Source organism: Microcebus murinus, chromosome 9 (genome assembly GCF_040939455.1).
Source record: "Microcebus murinus isolate Inina chromosome 9, M.murinus_Inina_mat1.0, whole genome shotgun sequence".
Taxonomy (NCBI): Eukaryota; Metazoa; Chordata; class Mammalia; order Primates; family Cheirogaleidae; genus Microcebus; species Microcebus murinus.
The window spans coordinates 48,282,901-48,310,746 of record NC_134112.1 but is presented as its reverse complement, the minus strand read 5'-3'; the positions used below and the strand labels follow the sequence as shown (position 1 = coordinate 48,310,746).

The 27,846-nt window shown below is 36.4% G+C and overlaps 1 protein-coding gene across 1 annotated transcript in view; it reads left to right on the top strand.

Moving 5' to 3' along the window:
- PTTG1IP2 (PTTG1IP family member 2) overlaps positions 1-27,363 on the top strand; it is a 47,614-nt gene extending 20,251 nt beyond the window's left edge. The window contains exons 3-5 of the mRNA XM_020289821.2: positions 4,996-5,089; positions 6,497-6,590; positions 10,538-27,363. Of these exons, the coding sequence (XP_020145410.1) occupies positions 4,996-5,089; positions 6,497-6,590; positions 10,538-10,634 (285 nt within the window). The 3' untranslated portion in view covers positions 10,635-27,363. The remainder of the gene's footprint in view (positions 1-4,995; positions 5,090-6,496; positions 6,591-10,537) is intronic.
- The last annotated feature ends 483 nt before the right edge of the window (positions 27,364-27,846 follow it).

Below are 27,846 nucleotides of genomic sequence, written 5' to 3'. Positions count from 1 at the left end.
TCTTGGCATGACCCCCCCTTTCAGAGTTTGATTTTCCTTGAGAAGTTTAAGGCCATCTTTCAGGTTCAAGTTCCCTAATTTTTTATCTGAATCCAGTCAATGTCTTTCCTCTCACACTGTCTTTCCCCTTGAGAAGTCTGTTCTCATTCTAAAGCTAATCCCTTAGTCTTTGCCTCTGTGGATGCGTCATATTCAGAAATACATGCACATTCACAAACCCAGAACCTTTCTAATTTCCTTGTTCCCTCTATGACAAATCCAGTCTATTTCTGTGCATTGGCTTCCTCCTTAGTTCAGACAAAATGGAAAGAATAAATAAAACAAAACCTTTTTGTTTCTTTCTAGTAGTGAAAGTACTTATTCTACCATTGCTTCCTTATCACATAGTATGATTTAATTCTTAGCAAACTCATTTAGAGGTTGCAGAAGACTCCCCCATAACCAAATACAATGACCTTTCAAATTAATCACTCATTCCTTCTGGAAACTTCCTTGGTGATCTCGGCTTTGCACACGGCCCTGCTCCTTCCCTCACCATTCTGTTTTCCTTTATCAATTCCTCCTCTTCACATTCCTCAACAAGAACATCTCTTACTGTGATCTCACCCCTGTGCTATCTCACTTACAGTCCCAGCCTCTACCATAACCTGCACATGAAGAAATCCCAAAATCAAATCTATAGACCTAATAACCCCCTAATAGTCACACTCACAAGGAGCTTAATTGACATTTCTTCTTGGATAGTTTTTGACAACTCAGGCTCACATTTCTATAACTAAATTTAATTTTTTGCTTTCCCTAAGGAAGTTCCTTTTCTTTACATCTTTCTTTATTTCTGATACTATTCTTCTGACTCATAATTTTAGAAATCGTTGGCTCCTTTCTCTTCCTTTTTCTCCATCTGCTGTCCATTCTTTTCTTCTTTCCTAATGCTTTGTTCATTATCTTAAATTAGTATTTTTATCACATCACCTTTTAGCTCCAAATAATTCAGTTGAATCCCCATTGTTAAGGTCAAACACAAAACATAAACTCCTAGTGTGGCATTGAGAACCCATCACAATCTGAGAGTTTACCTTTTCTAATTATTCCACAAAACACCACCAGGACGGATTTTCACTCCTGCCACCATGAATATTTGCCCTTTCATATTTCTATAGCTTCTGTGTCTAAGACCTTTCTATTTTCTATACAGATTTTATCTGTTCCTCAAGGCCTAAGCTAAATTCTGTCTATTCCCTGAAAGAACCCTTATCTAGTCATTCTAACTGGAAGTACTTTCTTTTCTTAGCTCCTATTATATTTTATATCTGTTCCACTCATTTTAAAATTATAATATTCTTCCATTTAGAGATTTATATTTTTCTTTGTAAAGTGTATACATACTGTACCTACTGATTAAATTGTTATCCTCCAGAAAGCAAAAATATTGCCTTATCTATCCATGTAATCCCTGCTTATTTAACATTTGCTCATAAATACCTCATAAATGCTCTTTTGATCCTCTACATGCCCACTACTTTAAAATCCCCCTTTGCACAATAACACTTATTTTCTATTTTTTTGCCAGTGTGATATTAAGCCATTTGTTTTATACAATGTTAACAAACCACTAAACATTATTATATACCTTCCCACTTTCTGTATTTTTTTTTTATGGTACGTTATTTCCCTTTTTTTTTTTTTTATTTCGGCATATTATGGGGGTACAGATTTTAAGGTTTCAATAAATGCCCATTTCTCCCCCTTGTATTTTTTTATTTTAATAATTTTTTCTTATAAAAATAGCCATTTAGATGTCCATATAAGCTTCATAAAATAGAGTTCTAGCTTAAACTGTGTACTCTAGTTTTCTTGTGGAACAATAGTAACCATCACTGTAAAGCCTTCTCAGTTGTCACATTCATTCCTAAAAGGCTGACATTGGCATGGCTTCATATTTACATGGGTCATCTTCCTTAGCTACAAGAAAAAAACCCATGTAATTTGTTTTAAATTATACATTACCAATTTAGAGATGTTGAATATATTATACTGTTACTCTGGACAATGTGAAGTTCTGGACTTTGATAACTTTTTAGGCTTAGTTAAGGTATTAGTCTTATCTTTTTGTAGTGACAGAAACCCAACTCAAACTAGTTTAATAAAAAGGGGAATTCATTGGCTCACAAAATTGGGAAACTTGGGCCTGGCATTGTCTTAATGCACAGCTGAATCCAAATAATGTCATTCCCTTTCCTCTCTTTCCTTTCATCTCTCAGCTCTGCCTCCTTTCGTGTATTGTCTTCATTTTCTCCTAGGGTTAATTGACATTCTCCATACAGCTGGGGAAGAGGTTGGCTGCCAGCAGATTTCTCCCAATGTCTATATATAACTCCAAAGAAGATTCTGATTGGCCCTACTTGGGTTTCTTGTCTGGTCCAGTACTAGTTACTGGGACACTGCCTGGCTCAAAGAACCACTCCAATAGTAGGGAAGATGTGGGGCAAAGATGATTGATAGCTGCAGGGCTACCCATCACAGGATTGGGGGAGGAAGTCCACAAAAGAAAGAGGGTGTGATTACCAGAAGAAAAATGGGGATGCCACGTGAACAGACAGGGATTAAAAAAGTAAATTTCTTCAGTCTACTGTATTTCACCCTTGACATTTCAGAACAGGCATATTCTATTTTATCCATCCCCATATTTAAAAAAAAATGCTCCTGGCAAAATAATGCAACTAAACCTCAATTGATTGTACTTGCCCAGAGTTGGTCAGCTACTGCCCCAGCTCCAGGTCTGGAATCTCAGAGAGATGTGCACTACTCTTCATCATCATCCTCCTGCAAGTCAGCTATACAATCGTTAAACCAACTCCCAAAGACCTACTATTCAATAGAAGACCGAAAGCAGGATAACAACAGTAAAAACTCTCATTCAGAAAAGAGAGTCCTATAATTTATGTTGAGTTTTCCTGGCTGAACTGTGAGTTGTTGGTCACCAATCTGGCTGCCCCAGGTTTGGCCCTAAGGAGCTCCCTTTTCCACTGTTCTCTGAGCCCCCACCAGAGATAGGCATAGGGGAGAATGTCTCTTCTGGGGACTACGCTGCCTTGGGAGCTCACCTGCTGTGGGCTTGGTTACTGGGGCCTGCGAATCAGTTTAGCACTTAAGTAACCACAGCCTTTCTCTGCCACTGTCAGGTTTTTCCTGGCAATCCATGGACTTGATTCTTAGAAACTCTCAGTACTAATAAACCAATGCCAGAAGTCTCTGTGGGCTGTAGTCCTTGAATCCAGGCCTTATCTTTGCCGTTCTGGTCTTTCAGCAACAGTCCAGGAGGATGGGACTCATTTAGCATAAGCATCTTCTATCTTAGATTTGGCTAATGGCTTGACTTGGCCTTCAGTCCTGGCCAATGTGAAACAAAAGCTGGCCTGGAATATACCTCCTGCTCTCAGGCAGTGTCTAAGGGGTGGTTATATACATTGGGGCAAATCATTACCTCTGCTGGTCTCAGGACGTATAGCAAGAAGTGATTGGGAGGGGTCTGGGATCAGTCTTATAGGATTCATTTCCAGCACAGAACCTGGCTGCTTAGGTTAGAACCCAGGCTCCCCTATTTGCTAGGCGTGTGGCCTTATGCAAGTCATTTAACTGCTCTGTGCCCTATTGTCCTCATCTGTAAAGTGGACGTAACAGTACCTAGCTCACAGGGTTGTCATAAGATGAAATGAGTTAATATACATACGAAGGGCTTAGAACAGGACCTGTCACATGGTAGGCCCTATGTAACTGACAGCCAGTTTTTACCACTCTGTCTGCATGTTTTGACTCTTCCAGGTTCTAGTCTTAACTGCCACAGTGCTTTTCACATTTGTGCTTTTGCTTACTTCAACAAGTGACTTGAAATTCAGTGTTTCTATTTCCATGTGATTATATGAGTGAAGGTGGGTGAGGTAAGGCCTGTTGATAGCACCACCGGGGCCATGTGCAACAGAGGAGGAAGCCCAGAGGAAAGAGGGGGTGCTGCAGACAAGGTGAGTGGGAAATGGTGTAGGAGAGATCTAAAAAACTATCTACTGCAGTCCTTATTACTACTTTGTGAAATACTGTCTTTCTTTAGTTCCATAAAAACAGAGTCTGAGAAAGCGGTTCAGGTGCGTGTGATTTTTGAGTGACTGCTCTTCAGCAAAATCCTATGAAGGAGTGAGAGTCTCAGGGAGGATAAAGGACAAGAGCCAAGAAAAGATGAGGTCTTGGCTAAAGCCTATACTTGGCCTGAAACATGGGCAGCCCTTGAGCAAAATATCATATAGCAAGGATGCCACTGTTTGGAAACCTGTATCAGTCAGTCACTGGCCTAGGGAAATGGTAACCTCATGGGCTAGGTGATTCCCATCCACTGCAGGCAATCATTCAAGAAGAGACGGCCGGGTGTGGTGGCTCACGCCTGTAATCCTAGCACTCTGGAAGGCTGAGGTGGGCAGATGGTTTGAGGTCAGGAGTTTGAGACAAGCCTGAGCAAGAGCTAGACCCCCGTCTCTACTAAAACAATAGAAAGAAATTAGCTGGACAACTGAAAAAGAAAAGAAAAGAAAAAATATATATATATAAATTAGCCGGGCATGGTGGCACATGCCTGTAGTCCCAGCTACTTGGGAGGCTGAGGCAGGAGAATTGCTTGAGCCCAGGAATTTGAGGTTGCTGTGAGCTAGGCTGACGCCACGGCCATCTAGCCTGAGCAACAGAGTGAGACTCTGTCTCAAAAAAAAAAAAAAAAAAAAAAGAGAGCAGGCTGTGAGCCATTGGCAGCCAACACTCACTGAAGCTAAGGGCAATTTACTCAGAGGCAGCCACTAAGGACATCTACTACAAATAATAATTATAAAATAGTAAAGATGATGATGGCTATTATTTATTGAATACTTATTGAATTAGTACTAAAAAGCTTACTAGGGGATTGTGGTTATTATACTTGAACGCTGCTTTAATTTTTTTCCTTTCCAAATGCAGTGTATTTGGTGCAGTGAAGAAAGGATTTGCAAAAAATATTGTTTTCCACATTTGGGATGTTCATTCACTTCTGCGTTTTGGTTAAACTGCTCAGGTAAGTTGTCCTTATTTAAATGTTTATGTACTTTATTTCAATTGGCTTGCAAATACTATTCATTTGCTACATTTGAAGGATTATATATTATCATATTTGTTTTGCATATTAAAATATAGATAGTCCAGAGCTGTTCATTGGTGTTTCCCGTTATTGGCTGTTTCCAACCAGTGTTGGTTCAAATTGTCAGTATTCATTCTGATTGGTGGGTGCCTTGCCATACCAGTACTAAATACTTTAACTTTTCATTTCTAAGAATTTATGGTATATGATACCCATAACCCAGTTAAGGGGTGTTTGTATTCTTATAAGCTAGTCCTGGGATGAGGATATATTGAGTCTAGTACCATTACTGTGACTTATATTTCCTCAGCTAATGTATTCTAGACTGAGAATTGTTATTCAGAATGATGATTCCCTAGGACTGAATACATCTCAATCATCGAAGAATCTTTAAATTAGAGTTAAATTATATCTGTAATGTTGGACTTTTGACATATTGTGTGGTATTTGCCAAGGCAAGAAAATGTACCAGTATCTTTCAAGGAGTTTTCTAAAAAAGTTGAAAGTAAAGGCTTTCCAGGTAAATCCTAACTATATGAGAAAACCCAATCTAGAACAACCAGTTGTCTGTTTTCTTCTTAATTGAAGAAAAATATATAAAATTTGCCTTCAAATCTGTGTTTCCTTCAGGTACTATTAAGTATATTTAAATTATATGTGTTTGTAGCTTATAGCAAAGTAACACTTCATGTATTAATACTTAGTATAAACAGAAACTAGTCTCCTATTTCATGTTTGCCCTTCTAGTTTCATTTTACAATATACCAGGCTAATAAGCTACATAGTACTGAGGCCAAAAAAAAAAAAGGAAAAAATTTTACCAGTACTAGAATTTTTCTTTCCCAGTGAGCATTGGTTGTCTCTTTAAAAATGAACTGCTGAAACCCAAACAACAAACCATCCCCTGCTATGTATATATACCTTTATTATTATAAATGTACAGGTACATTATTATTAAAGGTACATTATTATTATATGTACCTTTATTAATAGAAATAATAACATGAGAAATTTGTTGTTTTATCTGTTGAGATAGTACCAGAAATGAGTTTAGAAGTAAAATAAAGGAAAAGATAAGCCTCAAAATTGGTAGCCTAATAGTTTACCAATTCACAAAGAAATCAAATATTACTTTCTTTAACCACCCATTTTATTTAAAAATGTTAGTGATTTTGTGTTAATGGTAGTTTGTTGAAATATGTGATGTGTTATTGTATCATTATTTTTGATAATGATTTGTGAATTTATATTTAAGAATCAGACTGCATAATACTAAATAAGATGAAAATATGAGAAATTATTGACCTTCTGTTAACTTAAAATATACTTTTTCATATATTTCAGTTGACATGTTTGGAATGGTGATGCTTCTACTCATTGCAATATTACTTACAGCGTTCATTTGGTATTGCTGCGCCTTGTACTTTTTCCTGCATGAGTATGTTCATTTTATCCTTAGTAAGAATGCACTTTGGGATAATACCATTGATGAGAATGCTAACTAGTCATCAGGAAGTGTTTTACCTTTTTTATGTACTAAAAATAGTATATCCACATGGTAAGGAAAAATGTTCAAAAAGTGCAGAAAATTGTTAAATGAAAAGAAAGAGTGTAACTTTCTCATCCCCCACTTTACCTCTAACACTTATATTTGTAGTTCTTCTGTTGGTTACTTCCATATATTTGAATTAGATGGTTATACCCCCTTTTCATGTTTTTTTGGGGTTTTTGTTTGTTTGTTTTTAGAGACAGAGTTTCACTCCGTCAGAGTTCTACTTCTTTAGAGTTCAGTGGTGTCATGATAGCTCACTAAACCTTAAACTCAGTTGATTCTCCTGCCTCAGCCTCCCGAGTTGCTGGGACTACAGGCATGTGCCACCATGCCTGGCTAATTAAAAAAAATTTCTTTGTTAGAGATGGGGTCTCACTGTGTTGCCAAAGCTGGTCTCGAATTCCTGACCTCAAAAAAATCCTCTGCCTCAGCCTCACAAAGCACTGGGATTACAGGCATTACCTACCATGCCTGGCAATTTAGTAACTTTAGCTGTTAACTATTGACTACTTACTATGCAAACTGAAAAATATATCTTGCGCTATCCATATTTTTTGTTATTTTGCTGTTAGTAGATATTATTGTTTTGTTATTTTTGGATTATTACTGTTGTTTTGGATTATTACTATTGTTTTGGATTATTTTTAGTTATTAAATTTTAAAATTACTAATCTGGCCAGGCACGGTGGCTCACGCCTGTAATCCTAGCACTCTGGGAGGCCAAGGAGGGCGGATAACTCAAGGTCAGGAGTTTGAAACCGGCCAGAGCAGGAGTGAGACCCCATCTCTATTAAAAATAGAAAAAAATTAATTGGCCAACTAAAAATATATAGAAAAAATTAGCCGGGCATGGTGGCGCATGCCTGTAGTCCCAGCTACTCGGGAGGCTGTGAGTTTGAGGTTGCTGTGAGCTCAAACTCACAGCTCAAGCCATCCTCCTGTCTCAACCTCCTGAGTCAGGTGTGGGCCATGATGCCTGGCTAATTTTCTCTTGTTAGTACAGATGGGATCTTGTTCTTGCTCAGGCTAGTCTTGAACTCCTCTGCTCAAGTACTCCTCCCCCCTCAGCCTCCCAGAGTGCTAGGATTGCAGATGTGACCTACCGCACCCAGCCGAATTAAAGCACTTTTAAAAGTTCTAAATGTTAGAGAATATAAACCTTTGATTGCCTATGTACTTAATGCCTCCTGATGCTCATTTATTGTTTTAGAAAATATTTATTCTTTATTATACACTAGGCAGTGTCATTGTCATTAGGGATATAATGGTAAATAAGAAAGGTCCGATCCTTACTTTCATGGAGCTTATATCCTATTAAGGGGACACAGAAAATAAATAAGCAATTGGAGTTTTGGGGGATATTTCAAAGTATTATGGGGGTACAAATATTTTTGGTTGCATGGATCACTTTTATAAAGCTTGAGTCATGGTTATAAGTGTGCCCGTCACCCAAATAGTGTTCATTCTACCTGTTAAGTAGCTTATTACCCATCCCCTTCCCCCTGCTTGATTTCTACTGAGTTTTACTTTCCTCCATGCACACGTGTACTCATTGATTAGTTCCAATGTAATAGTGAGTACACGTGGTGTTTGTTTTCCACTCTTTAGATACCTCACTTAAGATAATGGTCTCCACTTCCATCTAAATTGTTGCAAAAGGCATTAGGTCATCCTTCTTCGTGGCTGAGTAATATTCCATGGTGTGTGTGTGTGTATACCACATTTTGTTAATCCACTCATGAATTGATGGGCACTTGGATTGATTCCACATCTTTGCAATTGTGCTGAAATAAAAATTTGAATGCAGTTGTCTTTTTGATAAAATGACTTCTTTTCCTTTGGGTAAATACCTGGGATTACGGGATCAGATGGTAGGTCTACTTTTAATTCTTTCAGTTATCTCCATACTATTTTCCATAGAGGTTGTGCTTTTTCAGTCCCACCAACAGTGTAAAAGCATTCCTTTCTCTCTGCATCCACACCAGCATCTATTATTTTTAGACTTTTTAATAAAAGCCATTCTAACAGGGATAAGGTGATAGCTCATTATGGTTTTATTATAATTTGCATTCTCCTGATGATTAGTGACATTGAGCATTTTTTCATATGCTTATTAGCCATTTGTCTATCTTCTTTTGAAAAGTTTCTGTTCATGTCTTTTGCCCACTTTTTGATGGGGTTGTTTGATTTTTTTCCTGCTGATTTGCTTCAGTCCTTTTAGAGTCTAGTTATTAGTCCTTTGTGGGATGTATAGTTTGCAAATATTTTCTCACATTCTGTAGGTTGTCTATTTGCTCTGTTGATTATTTCATTGGCTGTACAGAAGCCTTTTAATTTAATCAAATCCCATTTATTTATTTTTTTATTGCTTTGATTGCCATTTGGGTCTTCTTCATAAATTCTTTGCCTAGGCCAATATCTAGAAGAGTTTTTCTAACATTTTCTTCTAGAATTTTTATGGTTTCATGACTTACATTTAACTCTTTTATCCATCTCGAATTAATTTTTATGAGTGGTAAGAGATATGGATTGTGTTTCATCGTTCTGCATATGGCTATCCAATTTTCCCAGCACCATTTAGGGAATAGGGATTCTTTTCCTCCGTGTATATTGTTGTGTGCTTTGTCAAAGAACATTTGGTTGTATGTGGCTGGTTTTATATCTGAGTTTTCTGTTCTGTTCCATTCATTGGTCTATGTCTCTATTTTTGTGCCAGTACAATGCTATTTTAGTTACTAGAGCCTTGTAGTATAGTTTGAAGTCTGGTAATATGATGCTTCCAGATTTGTTCCTTTTGCTTAAGATTGCTTTGTCTATTGGGGCTCTTTATTGATTCCAAACAAAGCGTAGAATTATTTTTCTAGATTTGTGTAATATGACATTGGTCATATTTGATGGGGATTGCACTGAATGTGTAAATCACTTTGGGTAGGATAGAAATTTTAACAATGTTGATTATACCAATCCATGATAAAGATATGTTTTTCCATGTGTTTGTGTCATCTGCAATTTCTTTCTTCAGTGTTTCATACTTCTCTTTGTAGAGATCTTTCAACTCTGTGGTTAAGTATATTCCTAGGAATTTTATTTTCTTTGTGGCTATCGTGAATGACATTGAGTCTTTGATTTGACTCTCAGCTTGACTATTATTGTTGTATAGGAATGCTACTAATTTGTGTACATTGATTTTTTAATCTGAAACTTTGCTGAATTTATTTACCAATTCCAGAGTCTCTTAGTAGAATCTTTGGGGTTTTCTAGATAGAGATCATATCATCAGCAAAAAAGCTATAGTTTGACCTCCTCTTTCCTGATTTGAATATCCTGCCTCCATCATATGAGTATATTTGTAGCATATGTTGGGTAAGAATATTTGGCTTTGTTTGTGGGTACTTTGATGGTGATATAGGTTCTGGATAAATGCCGTAGTTATAGATGTCCTTAGTGTGGTGGTTTTCTCAGTTGCTAGCTCTCTGTAGGCTGTAGCAGTGGTAAACTGTGTTTGTGGGCATATTCCCTGTCTCACTTTGATGGGAGAGGATGGAAGTCTTTGAAATCCTTTCTCTTTCCCCAGCCCTGTGGACTTCCTAGCCATGTTGCAATTGTTAGTTCTATCGCTAACTTATTGATATTTTAAATGATATTCCATTTATTTTAATTATTTTTTAGTCAATGCTTTAATTCTCCTGGTGGATAGCTGAAAAGAGAATTTAATTTAATAAAGCAATAATAAAGTATTGCATAAATATATTCTATCTAATTAAAGAACTCCAACTTCACCTTAACTATTCTTAAAATAAATCTAATTCTAAATTCACCATCATTTTGAACAGACGTCAAGCCTATATTTATGGAAGAGGCGTAATGGTTCCTCCTCGCCACTGGCATGCTTCTGGCAAGTGCTTTTATTTATTTGATAGAATGGTGTAGACTCTTTCAGTAATAGCTGGAAATCATCCCCATATTTGTTCTGAGCATCAAAATTAAAGTATGAGTAGGACACATGACAACAGATTTCATTGTTCTCATTTCTAAGACGCATTTTGGTAACCTCAATAACTAAGCTAGTATTGATAAAAACACAATATTAACAGAGAAGAATTAAATATTTCCAACCCTATTGGGGATATTAATAGCTTCCCCATTTCTTCCAACTCCCACTCCACAAAAGCAACTTAACAAAAGATGACCTTTGGCTTAAGGAATCCTTATAGGCTTGCCCAGTGTAACTCACTTAATTTTACCTAGTTCCTCAGCTGACCTTCTATCCACTCTTCTCATCTTGATTCTTTAAACTCTCTTTCCTCATGAGGCTCCCCCTCATCTAGGACTCAAGTCTGGGCTTTCCTCAGCTCATCACCCATAGTTCCTGGCAGGCACTACCAATGTTCTGCCCAGGCCTGGATTGTGGAGGTCAAAACCATGATCCCCTCTTCACCTAAATAATTGGACCACAGAAAATTTTAGATCCGAATAATGTGGCTGAGGAAAGGGTACTTCAAAGTTCTTTATAATTACCATTAAAAATAAAACTTTGCAGGGAAGGGAGGCATCCAGATTATTGTGGTGCTCTGGGCCACAGGGGCATAATGATAGGGAATGCAGAAAAGCCTGGGAACCATACTTTCACATTACACAATCTGAACAAGAAGCAGGGTAAACCTCGCAGGGGCAAAGATGAACTGTTAAGCATATATGCCTTCCATTGCCAGCAATGGACCTTGTTATGTAGAAATTGTTTTGGTAGTAATAGGATCACGAGATATTTCAAAAAACTGTTTCAACAAGGGATCTAACATGCAGGGCAATTGCTGCTTTTTCCTAGGGTTGAAATCAAACCAGGGGACTGCAGAAAATGATGCTGCATTGCAATTTTTCTCCCTCCATTTTAAATTTGACAGCACATTGGCCCAGGAGGAATACTTTGAATAGAGTACAAGATTGGGTATTTATTTATTTTAGGTAGAAAAATTTATCTATTTACAGATTGAAAATAATTAGGTTTATTGCAAGGTATAAAATGTAATCAAATTCACAAGGCAGGATTCTTTTCCACCCAGGAGAGAGTCCAAGGGAACTGCCTACATTGAAGGGTTGAATAAGGGAAACAGGGTTTTGCAAAAGGAACTGAGAAGAAGATGAAAAAACAGGAGACAGTGGTGTCATTGTGATCAAGAGAGGAGGGTCTTAGTATGAAGATAGAGAGGTTCATGAGTGTTCTCTGGACTTACAAATTGGGAGATTTTTGGTAACCTGTTTATCTATGGCAGTCTTAAGAGTGTTTATACAAGGCATAGAATAAGCAGACTTCTGACTTGTGGAATAAGAAAATATGGAACCTATAAAATGTTTTATATACTGTGTGTCATTTTACCATGATGCCCCTTACCTGTGAAGTTATCTTCCAGGAGTGGTAGTAATAGTGCCCTTCTTGGTCCACACTTCTTTCTTTCCTAGAAAATGAATCAGAGATTATTTGCTGGGATTAGAGATTCATTAAGCATCTACAAGTTTTCTGTCACTGGAGACAACTAGTCTTGTGGTATCTTTTCTTCTTTGTCAAATTAATACTCAAGTTGCTACTACCTTAAGCCACTTGAGCCCTAAATATTAAAATAGAAATAATACTAATATCTCAGAATAGAAATCTTTTGATTATTCATGAATATTTTATTTTTAAGATTTTTAAAGATTAGGTAAGTCTTCATTGACTTTTCTTAGAAAGAATTTGAAAAGGTAAATTTATTTTCTCTTCTCATAGCATATGAGGGGTAACCAAAAAGATAGATCTTCCAGAGTGAGAAGGAGGAACTTTCTTCAATGGTAAGATTTCAAATTATATTGCGTGAATTTTCTGCATGACTTTTTCCTTTTCCCATTAAGCAACTTTTCAGGAATGTAACCAGAATTATTAAGAAAGAAATGGACATTAAATCTAAAATGTATTCAGATTTTCAATGCTTGAAAACATGTACTAGAAGGCAGCAGAGAATGGAGATGTAACAGCTCCTGAGTCAGACTACCTTAGGTAAAATCTGGGCTTCTCCATTTACTATGTATGACATATTGGACAACTAACTTAATCTGTTTGTGCCTTGGTTTCCTCATTTGTTAATATTATCTAATCATAGTGACTGAATTATTGTTTGAGTGACTCTGAGTACAAAATAAATTTTATAGGTAAAATTTTTAGAATTGTCCCTGATGCTTAGTAAGTCCTCAATAAATAATAAATGTCTATTATTACTACTGTAATCTCAGAATCTCAACATTGAAGGTGCTCAAAGTTCATACTGCCCAACACCTCTCCCAGGACTAGGATCCTGTAATCAACATCCATGGCATATTAGATGATGGACAGCTAGGGACTGTCACTTGGATTATAACATAGTTACAAATTTGGCTTTGTGTGTGTATGTGTGTGGGTGCATGTTTGTCTTTCAGCAAGGTTAAACACATAGGCATACTTTTATTGACATGTTCTACATGTATCTGCACAGGAAGGAGGTCCCCAGCTAGAGCCATGTTCCATATTTCTATGGCTTCTAAGGTAGTCAGGGCAGGTGAACAGTGAGAGAGGAGGAGAATGCCAGAACCTTCCAGAAGCTTACCGGGCCCTCTAGAAGCTAGACTGTCTTCCAGGGAAGAGATGATACATAATCAGTTTTAAAATTCATTTACACTAAGAGGACCGTGTATCATCCAAACTGGGACCATTTTAAAAGTGAAAGGGGCACTATTAATGCTTATGATAGGAGAACAGGTATAAACCAGGGCTTCCTGGGCAAACAAGAGCAAGAAGTAATGATGGTTAACACGCAGTGTTGTGAGGGAGATGTGTACTTTTGTTGTTGTCAGGATTGGGCATCTTTAAAAACTTTTTAAAAAGTGATCTTTCAATATCTATTAAAATTTAGGGCTTGGCGAGTATTTTTTAATCTGATAACTCCATTATTAGAGGTATTTTTCCCCCTTATAGAAATGGTTCTTTTAATGTGCTGTTGAATTCAGTTTGCTAATTTTTTTTGATGATTTTTGCTCTATGTTTATCAGGGATATTGGCCTGTAATTTTCTTTTCTTGGAGTGTCTTTGCCTGGCTTTGGTTTTAGGGTAATGCTGGCTTCCTAAAATGAGTACGCAAGTATTCTCTCTTCTTTGATTTTTTGGAAGAATTTGAGAGGATTGGTATTAGGTCTTCTTTTAATGTTTGGTAGAATTCAGTAATAAAGCCATCAGGTCCTGGGCTTTTTTCTGATTGCTTTTCTCCTGGGCTCAAGCGATCCTCCTGCCTCAGCCTACCGAGTAGCTGGGACTACAGGTGTGCACTACCATGCCTGGAGACTTTTTATTCTGATTCAGTCTCCTTACTCATTATTGGTCTGTTCAGATTTTCTATTTCTTCATGATTTAATCTTGGTGGGATGTATGTTTCTGGGAATGTATCCATTTCTTCTAGGTTATCCTATTTATGGTGTATGTTTGGTTGTAGTAGTTTCATGATCCTTGTATTTCTGTGGTATCAGTTGTGATGTTTCCTCTTTCATTTCTGATTTTATTTATTTGAGACTTCCCTTTTTTTAGTCAAGTTAAAGGTTTGTCAATTAATTTGGAACTGAAACAGTTATTGAAAAATAAAATAAAATAATTTTGTTTTTCTTTTCACAAAAACCAACCCTTAGTTTTGTTGATCTTTTCTGTTGTTTTTCTAGTCTCTATTTCATTTATTTCTTCTCTGAGCTTGATTATTTCCTTCCTTCTGTTAACTTTGGGCTTAGTTTGTTCTTATTTTTCTCTAAGTTCCTTGGGGTACAATGTTAGGCTGCTTATTTGAGATCTTTCTTCTTTTTTACTTTTGTTTATTTTGGAGACAGAGTCTAGCTGTGTTGCCCAGGCTAGAATACCGTGGTGTCATCATCATAGCTAACAGCAACTTCAAACTCCTGGGCTCAAGTGATCCTTCTGTCTCAGCCTCTTGAGTAGCTGAGATTACAGACATGCACCACTACACCTGGCTAATTTTTTCTTTTCTTAGTAGAGACGGGGTCTCGCTCTTGCTCAGGCTGGTCCTTGAATTCCTGACCTCAAGCAATCCTCCTGCTTCGGCCTCCCAGAGTGCTAGTTTCTTAATGTAGGCATTTATAGCTATAAGCTTCCCTCTTAGAACTGCTTTTGCTTCATCCCATAAGTTTTGGTATGTACTATGTTCATTTTAGTTTATTTCAGGATTTTTTTTTTATTTCCCTTTTAATTTTTTCTTTGACCTATTAGTTGTTCAGAAGCGTGTTGTTTAATTTCCATGTATTTGTGAATTTTCCAAATTTCTTCCTGTTATTGATTTCTAGTTTCATACCATTGTGGTCAGAAAAGATACTTGATACAATTCAATCTTCTTAAGTTTAAGACCTGTTTTGTGGCCTAAAATATGGTTCATCCTGAGAATGTTCCATGTGCACTTGAGAATATGTATTCTGTTGCCATTGGGAGGAATCTGTATATGCCTATTGAGTCCTTTAGGTCCAAAGTATAGTTCAAGTCATTTGTTTCCTCATTGATTTTCTGTGTGGATGATCTATTCATTGTTGAAAATGGGTTATTGAAGTTCCCCACCATTATTCTATTATTGTCTATCCCTCCCATCAGATCTGCTAATATTCACTTTATACATTTTGTTGCTCCAATGTTAGGTGCATATATATTTACAATTGTTATATGCTTTTGATGAATTGACCCTTTCATCACTATATAGTGACCATAAAAAGACAGTAGTAGGTCCTTACCTATCAATAATCACCTTGAATGTAAGCAGGTTCAATTCTCCAATTAAAGGACATGGAGTGGCTGAATGGATTAAAACTACATGCCACCATTATGAGGAAACTCACTTTATCACCTTAAGGACACACATAAACTGAAAGTAGAAGGATGGAAAAAGATATTTCATACAAATAGAAACTAAACTAGGCAGGGGTAGCTATACTTACATCACACAAAATGGACTTTAACTCAAAAACTAAAAAGAAAACTATAAAAAAAATTTCATTCACATTTGAGCATATTTTAATATTCTTATTGGTCTGGCTAATCATTCCCTAATACCATATTATTTAATTATAGAAGATTATAAATTATTTTAATAACTATTATTGATATTTAACTTCTCTTCACTTTGTGTTACTTTTTTTGTTTCCATTTTTTCTTAATTTTACTCCTATTTCAGTAGGCTGAAATTATTTAATAAACCATGCTATAAAAGATGTGCTGTTATCCGGGCTTTGTTGTTCCATTTATAAAGCACAGGCAGAGTAGATTTGGCATAATTCCTAAAGGCTCTGGGATTTTCAAAATGGTAAATGATCATTGGCTTCAACTTAAAATCACCAGCTGCATTAGCCCCTAACAAGAGAGTTGGCCTGTCCTTTGAAGCGTTGAAGCCACACATTGACTTCTCCTCTCTAGGTGTAAGAGTCCTAGATGGCATCTTCTTCTGACAGAAGGCTGCTTTGTCCCCATTGAAAATCTGTTGTTTTGTGTATCCACCTTCAACAATGATCTTACTTAGATCATCTGACTAATTTACTACAGATTCTGCATCAGTACTTGCTGCTTGATCTTGCACTTTTATGTTATAGAGTTGACTTTTTTCATTCAACCTCATGAACCAACCTATGTCAGTTCTAAACTTTTCTTCTGCAGCATTCTCACCTCTTAGCCTTCATAGAATTGAAGAGAGTTAGGGCTTTGCTCTGGATTAGATTTTGACTTAAGAGAATGTTGTGGCTGGTTTGATCTTCTATCCAGACCACTAAAACTTTCTCCCTATCAGCAATAAGGCTCTTGCACTTTCTTATCATTCACATATTCATTGGAGTAGCACGTTTAATTTCCTCCAAGAATATTTTCTTTGCATTCACAATTTAGCTAACTGTTTGGCACAAGAGGCCTAACTTTTGGCTTATCTAGGCTTTTGACAGTCCATCCTCACTAAGCTAATCATTTCTATCTTTTGAGTGAAAGGCAGAGATGTGTGACTCTTCCTTCACTTGAACACTTAGAGACCATTGTAGGGTTATTAATTGGCTTCATTTCAATATTGCTGTGTCCTAGGGAACAGGGAGGCTGTGGGGAGAGAGGGAGAGGTAGGGAAATAGTCAGGAAGTGGAGCAGTTGGAATATATACATTTTAGTTCGCTGCCTCCATGGGTGTGTTTTGTGGTGCCCAAAACAATTATAATAGTGACATCAAACTTCCCTGATGACCACAGATCACCATAACAGATATAACAATAATGAAAAAGCTTGAGATATTGTCAGCATTACCAAAATGTGACACAGAGACATGAAATGAGCACATGCTATTGGAAAAATAGTGCCAATAGACTTGGTTCAATGCAGGGTTGTCACAAACCTTTTGTAAAATTTGTAAAATTTCTAAAAACCACATTATCTGTGAAGTGCAACAAAGTGAAGTGCAATAAAATGAGATATGCCTGTAATGGAAATAATGGGGTACTTGGTGAGGTAGTAAAAAGCAGATCTAAAGGGGAAGAAAATGGGGAAGAGTAGAAGGTTGTGCCAAAGAGTATAATTTCCACCTAGAACAATAAGAAATACTTTAGATAAGGGATTGGCTAACATTCTCAATAAACGGCCAGATAATAAATATTTTAGGCTTTTGGGGGGCCTTCTGATCCCTGTCACAACAACTTTGTTGTTCTAGTGTGAAAAAAGCCATAGACAATACATAAATAAATGTATGTGGCTATGTTTTGATAAAGTTTTATATACAAAAATATACAGAAAGCCAAATTTGGTCTTCGAGCCCAGTGTGTGGACCCCTTGGTTTACATGACATAAATGATCACTGAATGGCTAGCTAACTAGCCAAGAAAGTGTTTGCTTAACTTATTACACTGATTTGTAATGAATTTTTTAAAGATACCAAATGAAACAGCCAAAAGAAGATACAAAAGGAAAGCTAGAATAATGTAGCCAGTATGAAATCCATAACCACATCCCTTTTGTCACATGGCTGATCATGTATGCCTAGCCGTTCATTTCATGATTTACTAATCTTGTCATGCTTCACATTTATATTCTTACTTCAGAAATACTCAAGTTTTTGAGATAGAAGTGGCAATTAATCCAACCAGCATATGCTACCCTGATGAACTCCAATGGGTTTTGCTGAACACATCATAAGAATTAGCTAATCTCACGATAAAAAACATAGCAGCAACCCACAAGGAATAGATTAGACTTCCAAAATACACACGTGGCAGGGAAAGGGGTGTTTTCATTTAATTTGTATGGTTTTAACAAATCTTTTACCTTCTATACTTCATTATGCATCTATTCACTTAGGACACATTTGACACTTCCAGAGTTTTGAAATCTACATGATAAAATTTTAACCTCATCTGTAAAGGGTGTTCAATGCCTTTGTAGAATAAGCCAATATTTTCCACATCCAACTTGTTGCCCAGACAAAGCAACAGACAGGGATGTTATTAGGGAAAGCCTTTGTTGAACTGTAGGTGAGATGAGATGATCTCTAATCATCACGCTTGCACAACCCATAGAAATTTACTCTGAAATTTTATTTAATCTTATAATGTGGATGCCCAAATAACTAAAAAGGTAGAATTAAAGAGAAGCCTTTATGTCTCTTGGCTATCTTTGAGTAAACATACGCTGTTAAATTATGTATTGAGCATGCCAGAGCCTAATGAGCAAATTGTGACTGAAAATCATAGAGAAAGACTTAACCTACTCTTTCCTTCTGGCAGAGGAGAATGCCAGCTAAGAGTGAGGGTGAGTGGCAGAATGACAATAGCTTTGTTAACTGGACTGTAGATTAGATGATTGTTGCCTGAAATGCCAGCTTCTGGTTGGCTGTAAGAAAATGCCTTTTTCTCATTTCACTCTCCAGCATTTCTCCCTCCATTTAAATGGTAATTACACATTTATAATGCATCACAAGTGTTTCTAGTTTTACTCAGAATCCTCTGGGAACTTGAAACTGTACTTTCATAATGAGGGATACTCTTTAAGAGTTATTTCTTTGCTTGGGAAGATTTTGGTCCTATCAATTTTTTTTCTGTTTTCACTTGTACATTTTCCCCCTCAAAACCAATAGAATTTTCCCAAGCAAATAGCACTGGTAAAATTGAATAATGACATTCAAGCATTCAAGTCATGCAACTTTAAATCATGTATTTATTTTAGGTATTGTTCAATTATCTTGGTGTAGTTGCTGCGTACATGTCAGTTTGGTATTGAGTGCTATTTTCTCTTAATTGAGTCAAATTAGTTTTCAGTAACTCCTCCCCCTAATATTTCTCTTTTCAAATTTATATTGTTATATTGTTTTAAAATCTAATGGTTAATTCTGATCCTAAACCTTTCCTTTTTTCCTTCTGTTCTCTGTGGATGCATTTAATTCAAGATTCATTCTGGTATTCATATCAGTACCTACTTATTTCTCTAGGTGTATTATTTTATCCTGACCTTCCAAATAATTTGAATGTAATAGAAACACCAGGCAAAAATTAATGATCTAGTGAAATTAATAATGGCCAGCACTAAATATAGATTTCTCAATATATTCCTGACCTATTATTTGTATAAATAATTTGTATCCTTTCAATATCAAGATCACTTTTATGTAAAACTCCATCAAATTCTCAGGAGGATTAGCATTTTTTTTGCAAAGTTAATTATAATAATGAAGTAGTCAATATCTAAAGACAAAAGTTTACCAAAATATAATGCAAGTATAACATTTTTTCTGTGAGTGTATGTGGTGATGATTTCTGTCAAAAAAGGTGTCTAAATGAAATAAAATCACATAAATGAAACCCTGTGAATGATAATAGTAATAGTAATGACAATAGCATTTTTCTCAAGGGAATTCTCCTGAAGTATGGCAAGAGCTTTTGAGGGAAGGTAAGAGGGTTCTGGAGTCAGGTTTAAAATTTGTATCTGGAATCTACTAGCTGTGAAATCTAAGGTAAATTATTTAACATTTCTGAGCCTTGATTTCCTCATCTGCAATATATTAAATAGGAATAATAATAACTGTTAATACTTTGCTAGGAAACTTAAGAATAATGTAGGACAAGCTTCTGGAATATAACATATAATAAATAAATGGTAACTCTTAGGCAGGGGAAGGAGCCTGAAAAGGACTGCTATGAAGCAGAAAGAGCTCAACCTCTGAGCCGGAAATGTCTTAGATTCTTATCTCTGCCCCACCAGTTTTTAGCTGTTTAACACTAAGCACATTAGTTAAACTACTTAAATCTCCCTGTATAAAAGGGAAATTACACTACAAAAGTTGTGTGAGAAGCAACTTAAATACCATATGTAAAGCACTTTGTATGGAACCTGACACATAGTAGGTGCTCAGTAAATAGTTCTATTATTACCTATTATAAGCCTATTATGCCACTATAATTCTATGGGCACCATGAGAACATAAAGAGGAATCTTACAGGGTATCATAAGACAACTAAAATCTTTGAAGGAAGGTAAGCCCTTCAAATAAGTTTAGACAGTATAAAATACAGTATCCTAAGTTCTATAAGAGAGGTCCACAGGTGCCTGAGAGTTGAGTTAGTCTAGAGATCTCACATAGTATGCTATATACAGATCAAGTATGGCTTACTGCGGGTAATCATGGCTTCCCAGCTGAGCTTGAGGAATGGACAGTTTATCAACAGGCAGGGGCTGAAGATTCTAGGGGAGGAAATTTTCTGCAGAGGAAGAGAATGAGCAATTAGAAGCATGAAAGTGAAAAGGCACAGATTATATATGAATAGTAGTAAATAAATTGTACTACTCAAAGTATAAGGAACATGTAAGATGAGGGATTAACAGCCGATATTTATTGGACACTTATAATGTCCTGGGCACTGTTTTAAGGGCTTTACACCTATTAATTTATTGAATTCTCACAAAAACCCCTTGAGGTAAATCCTAGTATTAACCACACTTTATAGACAAGGAAACAAAGCCCTTATATTACCTTTATATGAAACAGAAAATGGTTCCACTTCTCTTAGCCTATAGCAGCCTTGTGCTGGAACACAGCTTGGTGAGTGGTGTGTGGACTACGCTTCCACAGCCACCCCTCAGCCAGGTGCCTCATGTGGGACCCCACAGCCTGCACAAGCATGTGCCGGGACGTCACAGTCTGCGCAATCTGGCTTCAGAGTCTGCACTTTTGATCACAACACTACGTGATGAGAAAGGTACCTGGTCCTTATTTGTGGAGAACTTTGAAATCTACACTTAGGAATTTGGACTTTATTTTAAAGGTAGTGTGACAACTTAGCCTTTCTTTTGAAGGAATATGGAGGCATTTTTTAGGTGGGGTGAGGGATAACATAATCACATTTTTTTAAAGGAAACAGACCTTGATGGTATTATTGAGGGGTCAGGAAAGTAGACTGGGTGGAGGATGTAGAAAGGGAAGATTCAGGCAGGAAGACCAGTCAGGAGGAGAGTGCTGGACATTAAAGTGAGCACAGATGAAGACCTAAACAAAAGTGATGGCACTGGAAATTGGGAGGTGACAGACTTGAATGGCATTTTAGAATGAGAATGGGCAAGCCCTAGTGATCATTAGAAGTAGGGAGTGAAAAAGAGTTCCTGGGAAGAGACTCCAAGGTTTCCATCTTGGGCTGCTGGAAGATGGTGATGCTGTTAACATAAAGAAAGAAAACAGATGGAAGGGCAAGAAAGTTTGGAGAGAAAGATGAAGTTTTCGTGTTAAATTCATGGTAATAACAAGATCTGCATGTGGAAACTCCAACTAGGAGTTGAGATTGTGGGTCTGGAGCTAGGGAGGTTTGGGCTAGAAACCTAAATGGGGAACAGTCTACATGGGGCCATGAGCGTGGGAGGGAGTGATTGTGGCGTATATATAGACAAGAACAGAAGGCTGAGAAGGGATCTTTCAGGACAGCCTTAGTCTGGAGTGTAGAAAGAGGTCGTATTGTCCCCCAAGAAGCTGGAGGAAGGACTCCCAGGGCAAGTGAGCCAGGACACACAGTGCTGAGGTGTAGGATAAGCCTACTCAGGAGCCCCAAATATAGGGTACAAGCAAGAGCTGTTCGTACACATAATCTCTTTTGTAAGCTGCAGCAATGCTTTCAAACTATTAGGATGTTTCAAGGTACTAAGAAACACTTTGCTAAATAATAGGTCCTGTGGTAGCTGAAAATAGATTGTAACTTTCCAAAGTGCCTTGAATTGCAGGATACATTTCATATACTAACTGGAGAGTCAAACACAATAAATGTTCTGTCTTACAAGATAGTGGTTACCTGGGGCATCATGTAGAGGTGTAATCTGAGCAGTGCCCAGGCTCAGTGGGAGGGAGTGCTGTGATCTATAAATAGCGACCCAGGGTGGAGTAGTGGGGATACTCTACCTAAACCCGCCTCTCTCCATTAGGTGCTTTCTGAGGTACTGTGTAAACTCTAAATTTCTGTGATTCTCAGTACCTAATTCATTATACATACCAACTGAGAGAAAGAAAGAGACAAACAAAGAGAAGCAAATGACTCCTCATGATTTTGTATTATTAATAGTAGCACAGTTTTCCAGTGCCTAGATTTATAAGGTGAAGCTGAATGTCAGACTTTCTAGATTGAATGAATGAAAAAAGTTCTGTGCTTTCAATAGGAAAAATAAGGGAGAGTCATGCACATACCTTTAACTCAGGCCTTTCCTAAGACAAGCTTTAGGGTTGTGTGCCTGTGTGTGTGTTTAGTTGTTTGGGACAGTGTATTCTAATGGAAGTATTGTAGGAATGTGTGAAGAGAATTGAAGGTAATTGCTTCTTTTTGAAAGAAAAAAAAATTATTTAAATTTCTCCAGTTCAAGAACGTTGATACTAGAAAGTCACAGACAGGGAACGTAAGAAGCCAATGCTAAGTTGGATTACTCTCTCAGGAAAATTTGTGATAAGCACATTAATAAAGTTTTAGGTGAGACTCTCCACTGTTCTATGTAAATAACTGTGTTGAAGCTTTTATTTTATAAGTACTCATCATAGAAATTTATTGGTTTTAATCTTGAAAAGCTGTGCATAAACACTTTTGGAAAATACCACCATAATTTAAATACCTATTAAAGTTAATTTTAAATAATGTAATTTTGTCTTGTAGAAATTGAGAGCTGTAACCTTTTATTTCTTCTACTATATTTATGCTATTGTAAGAATTTATACCAGTCATCTCTCTATCAGAATGTAAACTTCTTGAGGGCAAGAGCAGTTTTTTGTCACTGTACCATTGGCAGCACCAGGCATAATGCCAGGCCTCTCCCTAGTTGTCTTCTCTGACTTTTCTACTTCTTGCCAACTGACATTTCCAAGAGTCAGCTTTCACAACTCCTCTTAGGAAAGTATAGGTTTGGTGCCAGCCATCAAAAAACTTAAAATCCAGCCACCAGGAATAGATAATAGATAAGAAAGTATTTATAGTAACTTAGAGAATAGGTCTATAGTAATTATCACGGTAATTTAAAAAACTTGATTGCATGTTCATTCTTTTTTCAGACACAGATAAAATTCCCTGGTGACATATAAGCACAATTTGGGACCTTCACAATTTAAGCTCAAAAGATGGGACAACATATTATGTAATAACTCTGCTATTATTATTTCCTGTGCACACTTAGTATCCCTTCTTCTTCCTGTATGTTTGTTCTATTTTGTTTCTGATAACCAATTCCTAGTATTGTTTCTTGCACCGATTCCTAGTATTCATTTGTCAAAACCCTCTTTTTCAAAGCTCATCTTAACTGCTATCTCCAAACAAATTTTCTTAGTCTCCCTTAAGCAGATGTTATTTGTTTCCTTTTAAATTTCTAGCTCGCTTTACTTTCCCCTCTCTCCTGGTACTCATCTTAAGGTGGAAATTGTGTTTTACTCAATGGAGGGTAGAATCCCAGCTCTATCACTTACTGTTTATGATATCTTGGGTACATTGTTAACCTCTCTATGTCTCAGTTTCCTCATCTGTAAAATAGAGATTAAAAATAGTTGCTTGTTCACATGGTAGTGGTGACACAATGAGCTGCTAACCTATATAAAGCATTGATAGCAGTGCTTAGTGCTTAATAAACACTTGGTAACTAATAGCTGTAATAGCAGCACCTTACAGTTCCTGGCATATAGTAGGTATACATATTGGCTTGAATAGTAATGATAAAATTGAGTAAACAATGAGTTCATCTTGTTCTGGATCTGATAAAATAAAGGGCATCAGGAAAAAACAGATCAGGATAGAATGGAGTTGATTAATTGAACATTTATGGAGTTTTTGCTTTGTGCCTGTGCCAGGCATTGGGGAGACAACTTGAACAAGACAGGCAATGATTGCTGCCATTAGGGTGCTTATGTTCTAGTGTGGTTACAAGAAAAGTGAGGAGCAATGGAAAATAATTAAAAATTGTGCACTGGGAAGAAAAGAAAGGACTGAAACTATGGGGGAAAATGGTAGGACATCTACTTGACATAAATAGGGAAGGGCTCCTTGAGGGAGTGTGGTTTAAGCAAAGACCAAAATATGAAAAGGGTAGGGGAGGAGAAAGGTAGGGGGAAGGAGCAAGGCAGGTGGAGGCTCCAAGATGACACAGAGTGTGGGGTGTTAGAGAAACTGGAAGTTCAGTGTGGCTGGAGACATACACAGAGATCAGATTATGTAGGGATTTATAGACCATTATAAGGTGTTGGGGTTGCCCTAGACCTGCCTCAGAGGGTGTGATGTTGAGCTAGGCTTAAGACTATGTAAAATATAGAAATATATTTGGAAGTTGACATTTGAGATGGCAGAGCAAAGACATGGAGTTGTGACTAAGAATGGCGTCTGGGAAGACAAGAAATAGTCTGATGAAATGGAGGAGTTGCATCGGGGAATATGAGACACTATTCTCCTTGGAAGGTATAATTCCACAGAACAGCTGCTGCCTCACAGTGATGGACTATGACAGAATTTTTTTTCTTAGCAGACGAAAAGTTGAACTGATGTGGTGACCTTTTGGAATAGATGGTTTCTTTACTGCCAAGTTGAACCCTTTCTGGGAATATTTGTGCTGAGTGAGCTCTCTAACCTTAGTGCCGAGTGGGTAAATGCTATACTTCATGAACATTCAACTCATTCTCTTTCATGTCAGCCCAAGGAAATAAATCATTTATGTTAGTTTGGGTAATTGAAGAAGCTTTTCATTTTGAATTTACTGTGGTGTGTGTGTCTAATTTGAATTGATCATCATTATTACTCATGGACAGCTTTTCAAGGGATAAACTATGAGTTGGAAAACATAACATTTCTATAAAAATTGGTGTAATGGCGTTGAACTTAAGCTTTCTAGTTGAAACGTGAAACTTGAGAGTTAACATTGTATTATATTTCCAGTAATGACTGTGTCCTTTTTCTTTCAGGCTTCCTTCAGGATTTTAATCATCCTTACAGCCTCTTTGAGAATGATTGAACTTCCAAATTCCCTTAAGTTAAAATTTTAAATTCTATTGAACATTTTTGTAGAGTATTTCATTACTTTTACATTATGACCTATGCTATAATTTGAGAACATGAGGGTTGAAAAAGCTCTTTATACAAGATTTTATGGTCAGTTAATTTTTTTGAACTTTTGAATAATCTTCTTCCTAGCTAGTATCACAATCTTCATATGTAGATTCCCTTTGAACATTAAATGGCATAAATATATGTTCAAGTACCTGAGATATAAATTTATATAAGGTTCCAAGATTGAAGGCTATCCCCTATGATTATGCCTGACATTATTTTCTCATCAATATTACCAGACAGTAAATAAATACTCTAATTCTAATTTTTTTTACATTTATTGTTACAAAAAATTTCACTATTCAAAATGCTCCCTATAATTGTAAATTTGAGGTAATGATTGATATTTGAGGATTTTTAATAGAATAAAATTAAGCCAGATTTGTTTCAATACCAAGTAGTTTCTTCATTAAAATTCAGTAATGTTCTAATGTATTAATTAATAATTGTTTCACCAAACTTTTTTTTTTTACCTTTCACCTGTTAGGCAGAATTTGGAGAAAGAAAGTATAAACATATATTTGACATTGTTGTTACTTGCAGTACTTAGATATACAATTAACATAGCTTCAGGTGAACTTGGGGGTATGTATGATATCAAAATCGTGGAAAAAATTATCAACTTTCATAATGGAGATGAATGAAGCTTGATTCTGTGTATATTTAGGCGTTTTCCTCCAAGATATTAAGGCTGGAATTACTTGAACTAGGAAAAGCTAAATTTGTCTTAGTTGAGGTGGCTGCAACTCCAGCAAGATAGATCTTGATTGGATCAAAGATTGATTTCTCTACTAGGCAGAAATTTTGACTTTGGGTAAAGAACTAAAACAGCAATGTGGAAATAAGTAATCTCTTTTGTTCCATCAGAATCCCAGAACTTCCTCTGCCTTTTCTCCCAGGAAGTAATAAGCCATCTAGTCAACTCAGGTTGTCTTTCCTGTCCCAAGTTATTTTTTCCACTTTAGTTGTTTCCTGGAGATGGACAAATGATGCTGAACCTCGTTGTGAAAGGAGGATGTTTTATAGTACTCTCAATTTGCCTTTATGATTTTCTTTGTGATAGTTTTTTTCAGTAGCATTCTTAGGGGATATGCATGCCATGTAAATCCAATCAGCCTCATTCTTTGGTTGGAAATATAGTGCTATGGCACTAAGATACAGTGAATAGATAGATGGAGCCCACGAAATTCAAGTGCTGTTAAACTTGCCACAGACTAGAACTTTATTTTCATAACTCTAGGTAAAGATGGAATACTTATATGTAGAAAAATTAGGAAGAATAACCAGATGGCATACTTGTTTTGACTATTTATAAAATTACCATTGCCAGGGTTTTTTTCTTTCTTACTTGTCTTCCTTTTTAAAGAATTTTTAATAGATTTAGGGGATACAAGTTGAATTCTGTAACATGTATATATTGTATGGTGGTGGAGTCCGGGATTTTGGTGTACCCATCACCCTAGCAGTGTACAATACCTACCATAGGTAATTTTTCATCCTTCATTCCCTTCCTCCTCCCACCTTGTGAGTCCATTATGCCACTCTGTGTGCCCTTGTGTAGCCACAGTTTAGCTGCCACTGGTAAGTGAGAACATGTGGCATTTATTTTTCTGTTCCTGAGTTACTTCACTTAGGATAATGGTTTCCAAGTGAGGTCTATATATATCTTATGTTTTTATTAGAGGGATTCATATCTCAAAAGCATGCTAACTTTTAGAATGTTTAAAAGTATATCCAGTTTTTGTTAATTTTCTACATGTGGCCATTTTCACACATCTTTCAAAAATCTGATGTTTTAGGGAAATTTCATTTTTTCCCCTTCCACCAAAATAAATTCCAATTTAGCATCTTAGCTCAAAAAAATTCAGATAGGCGCTGTGTTATCATCTATAAAATGTCATGTCTTTGTCGTGTCACCTTCAACAAATTGTGAAAAAAAAATCATCCTTTAATTCTACAACCTGAGTATGGCTTTTGATTTATAATCATCTGGAAAAGGGTTTCTATAAAAAACAACAAATGAAATTTTTTAAAAAATAAGCCATAATAAGAACTTTTATTTTATTTCAATTACAATATAATGTTTTCAATTAAATTCTTCATGACTGGTTCCAGTTACTTCATTTTAGAATCTACCATAATTCTATATTTATAAAAATAATTTACTCACTGTTTTACAGTTTTTAAATGCTATATAGTCAGGTTTAATAATTATTGATGTATCATAATTCCAAAATGCACACTACTATTCCCAAAAGATTAGATTTTGGATTTGTTTGGTGTTGAATGAAATTGTTAATAGCCTTGTTCTCTGTTCTATTTTCTTTCATCACTTATCGGTGAATCTAAAAAGTAAAGTGCTACTTAGCTGACTGCCTTTGAAGAATCACAATTTGAGATAAGAATAAGTTGATAGTGTAGTAATAAGGTCTGGCAATAACTTTCCCAGGAGACATCCTATGCAAAAATGATGGAGGTCTGCCCATCATTGCACATGGAATGCTGACATTCTTGACTTTAATGGGAAACCATTTATCTTTTG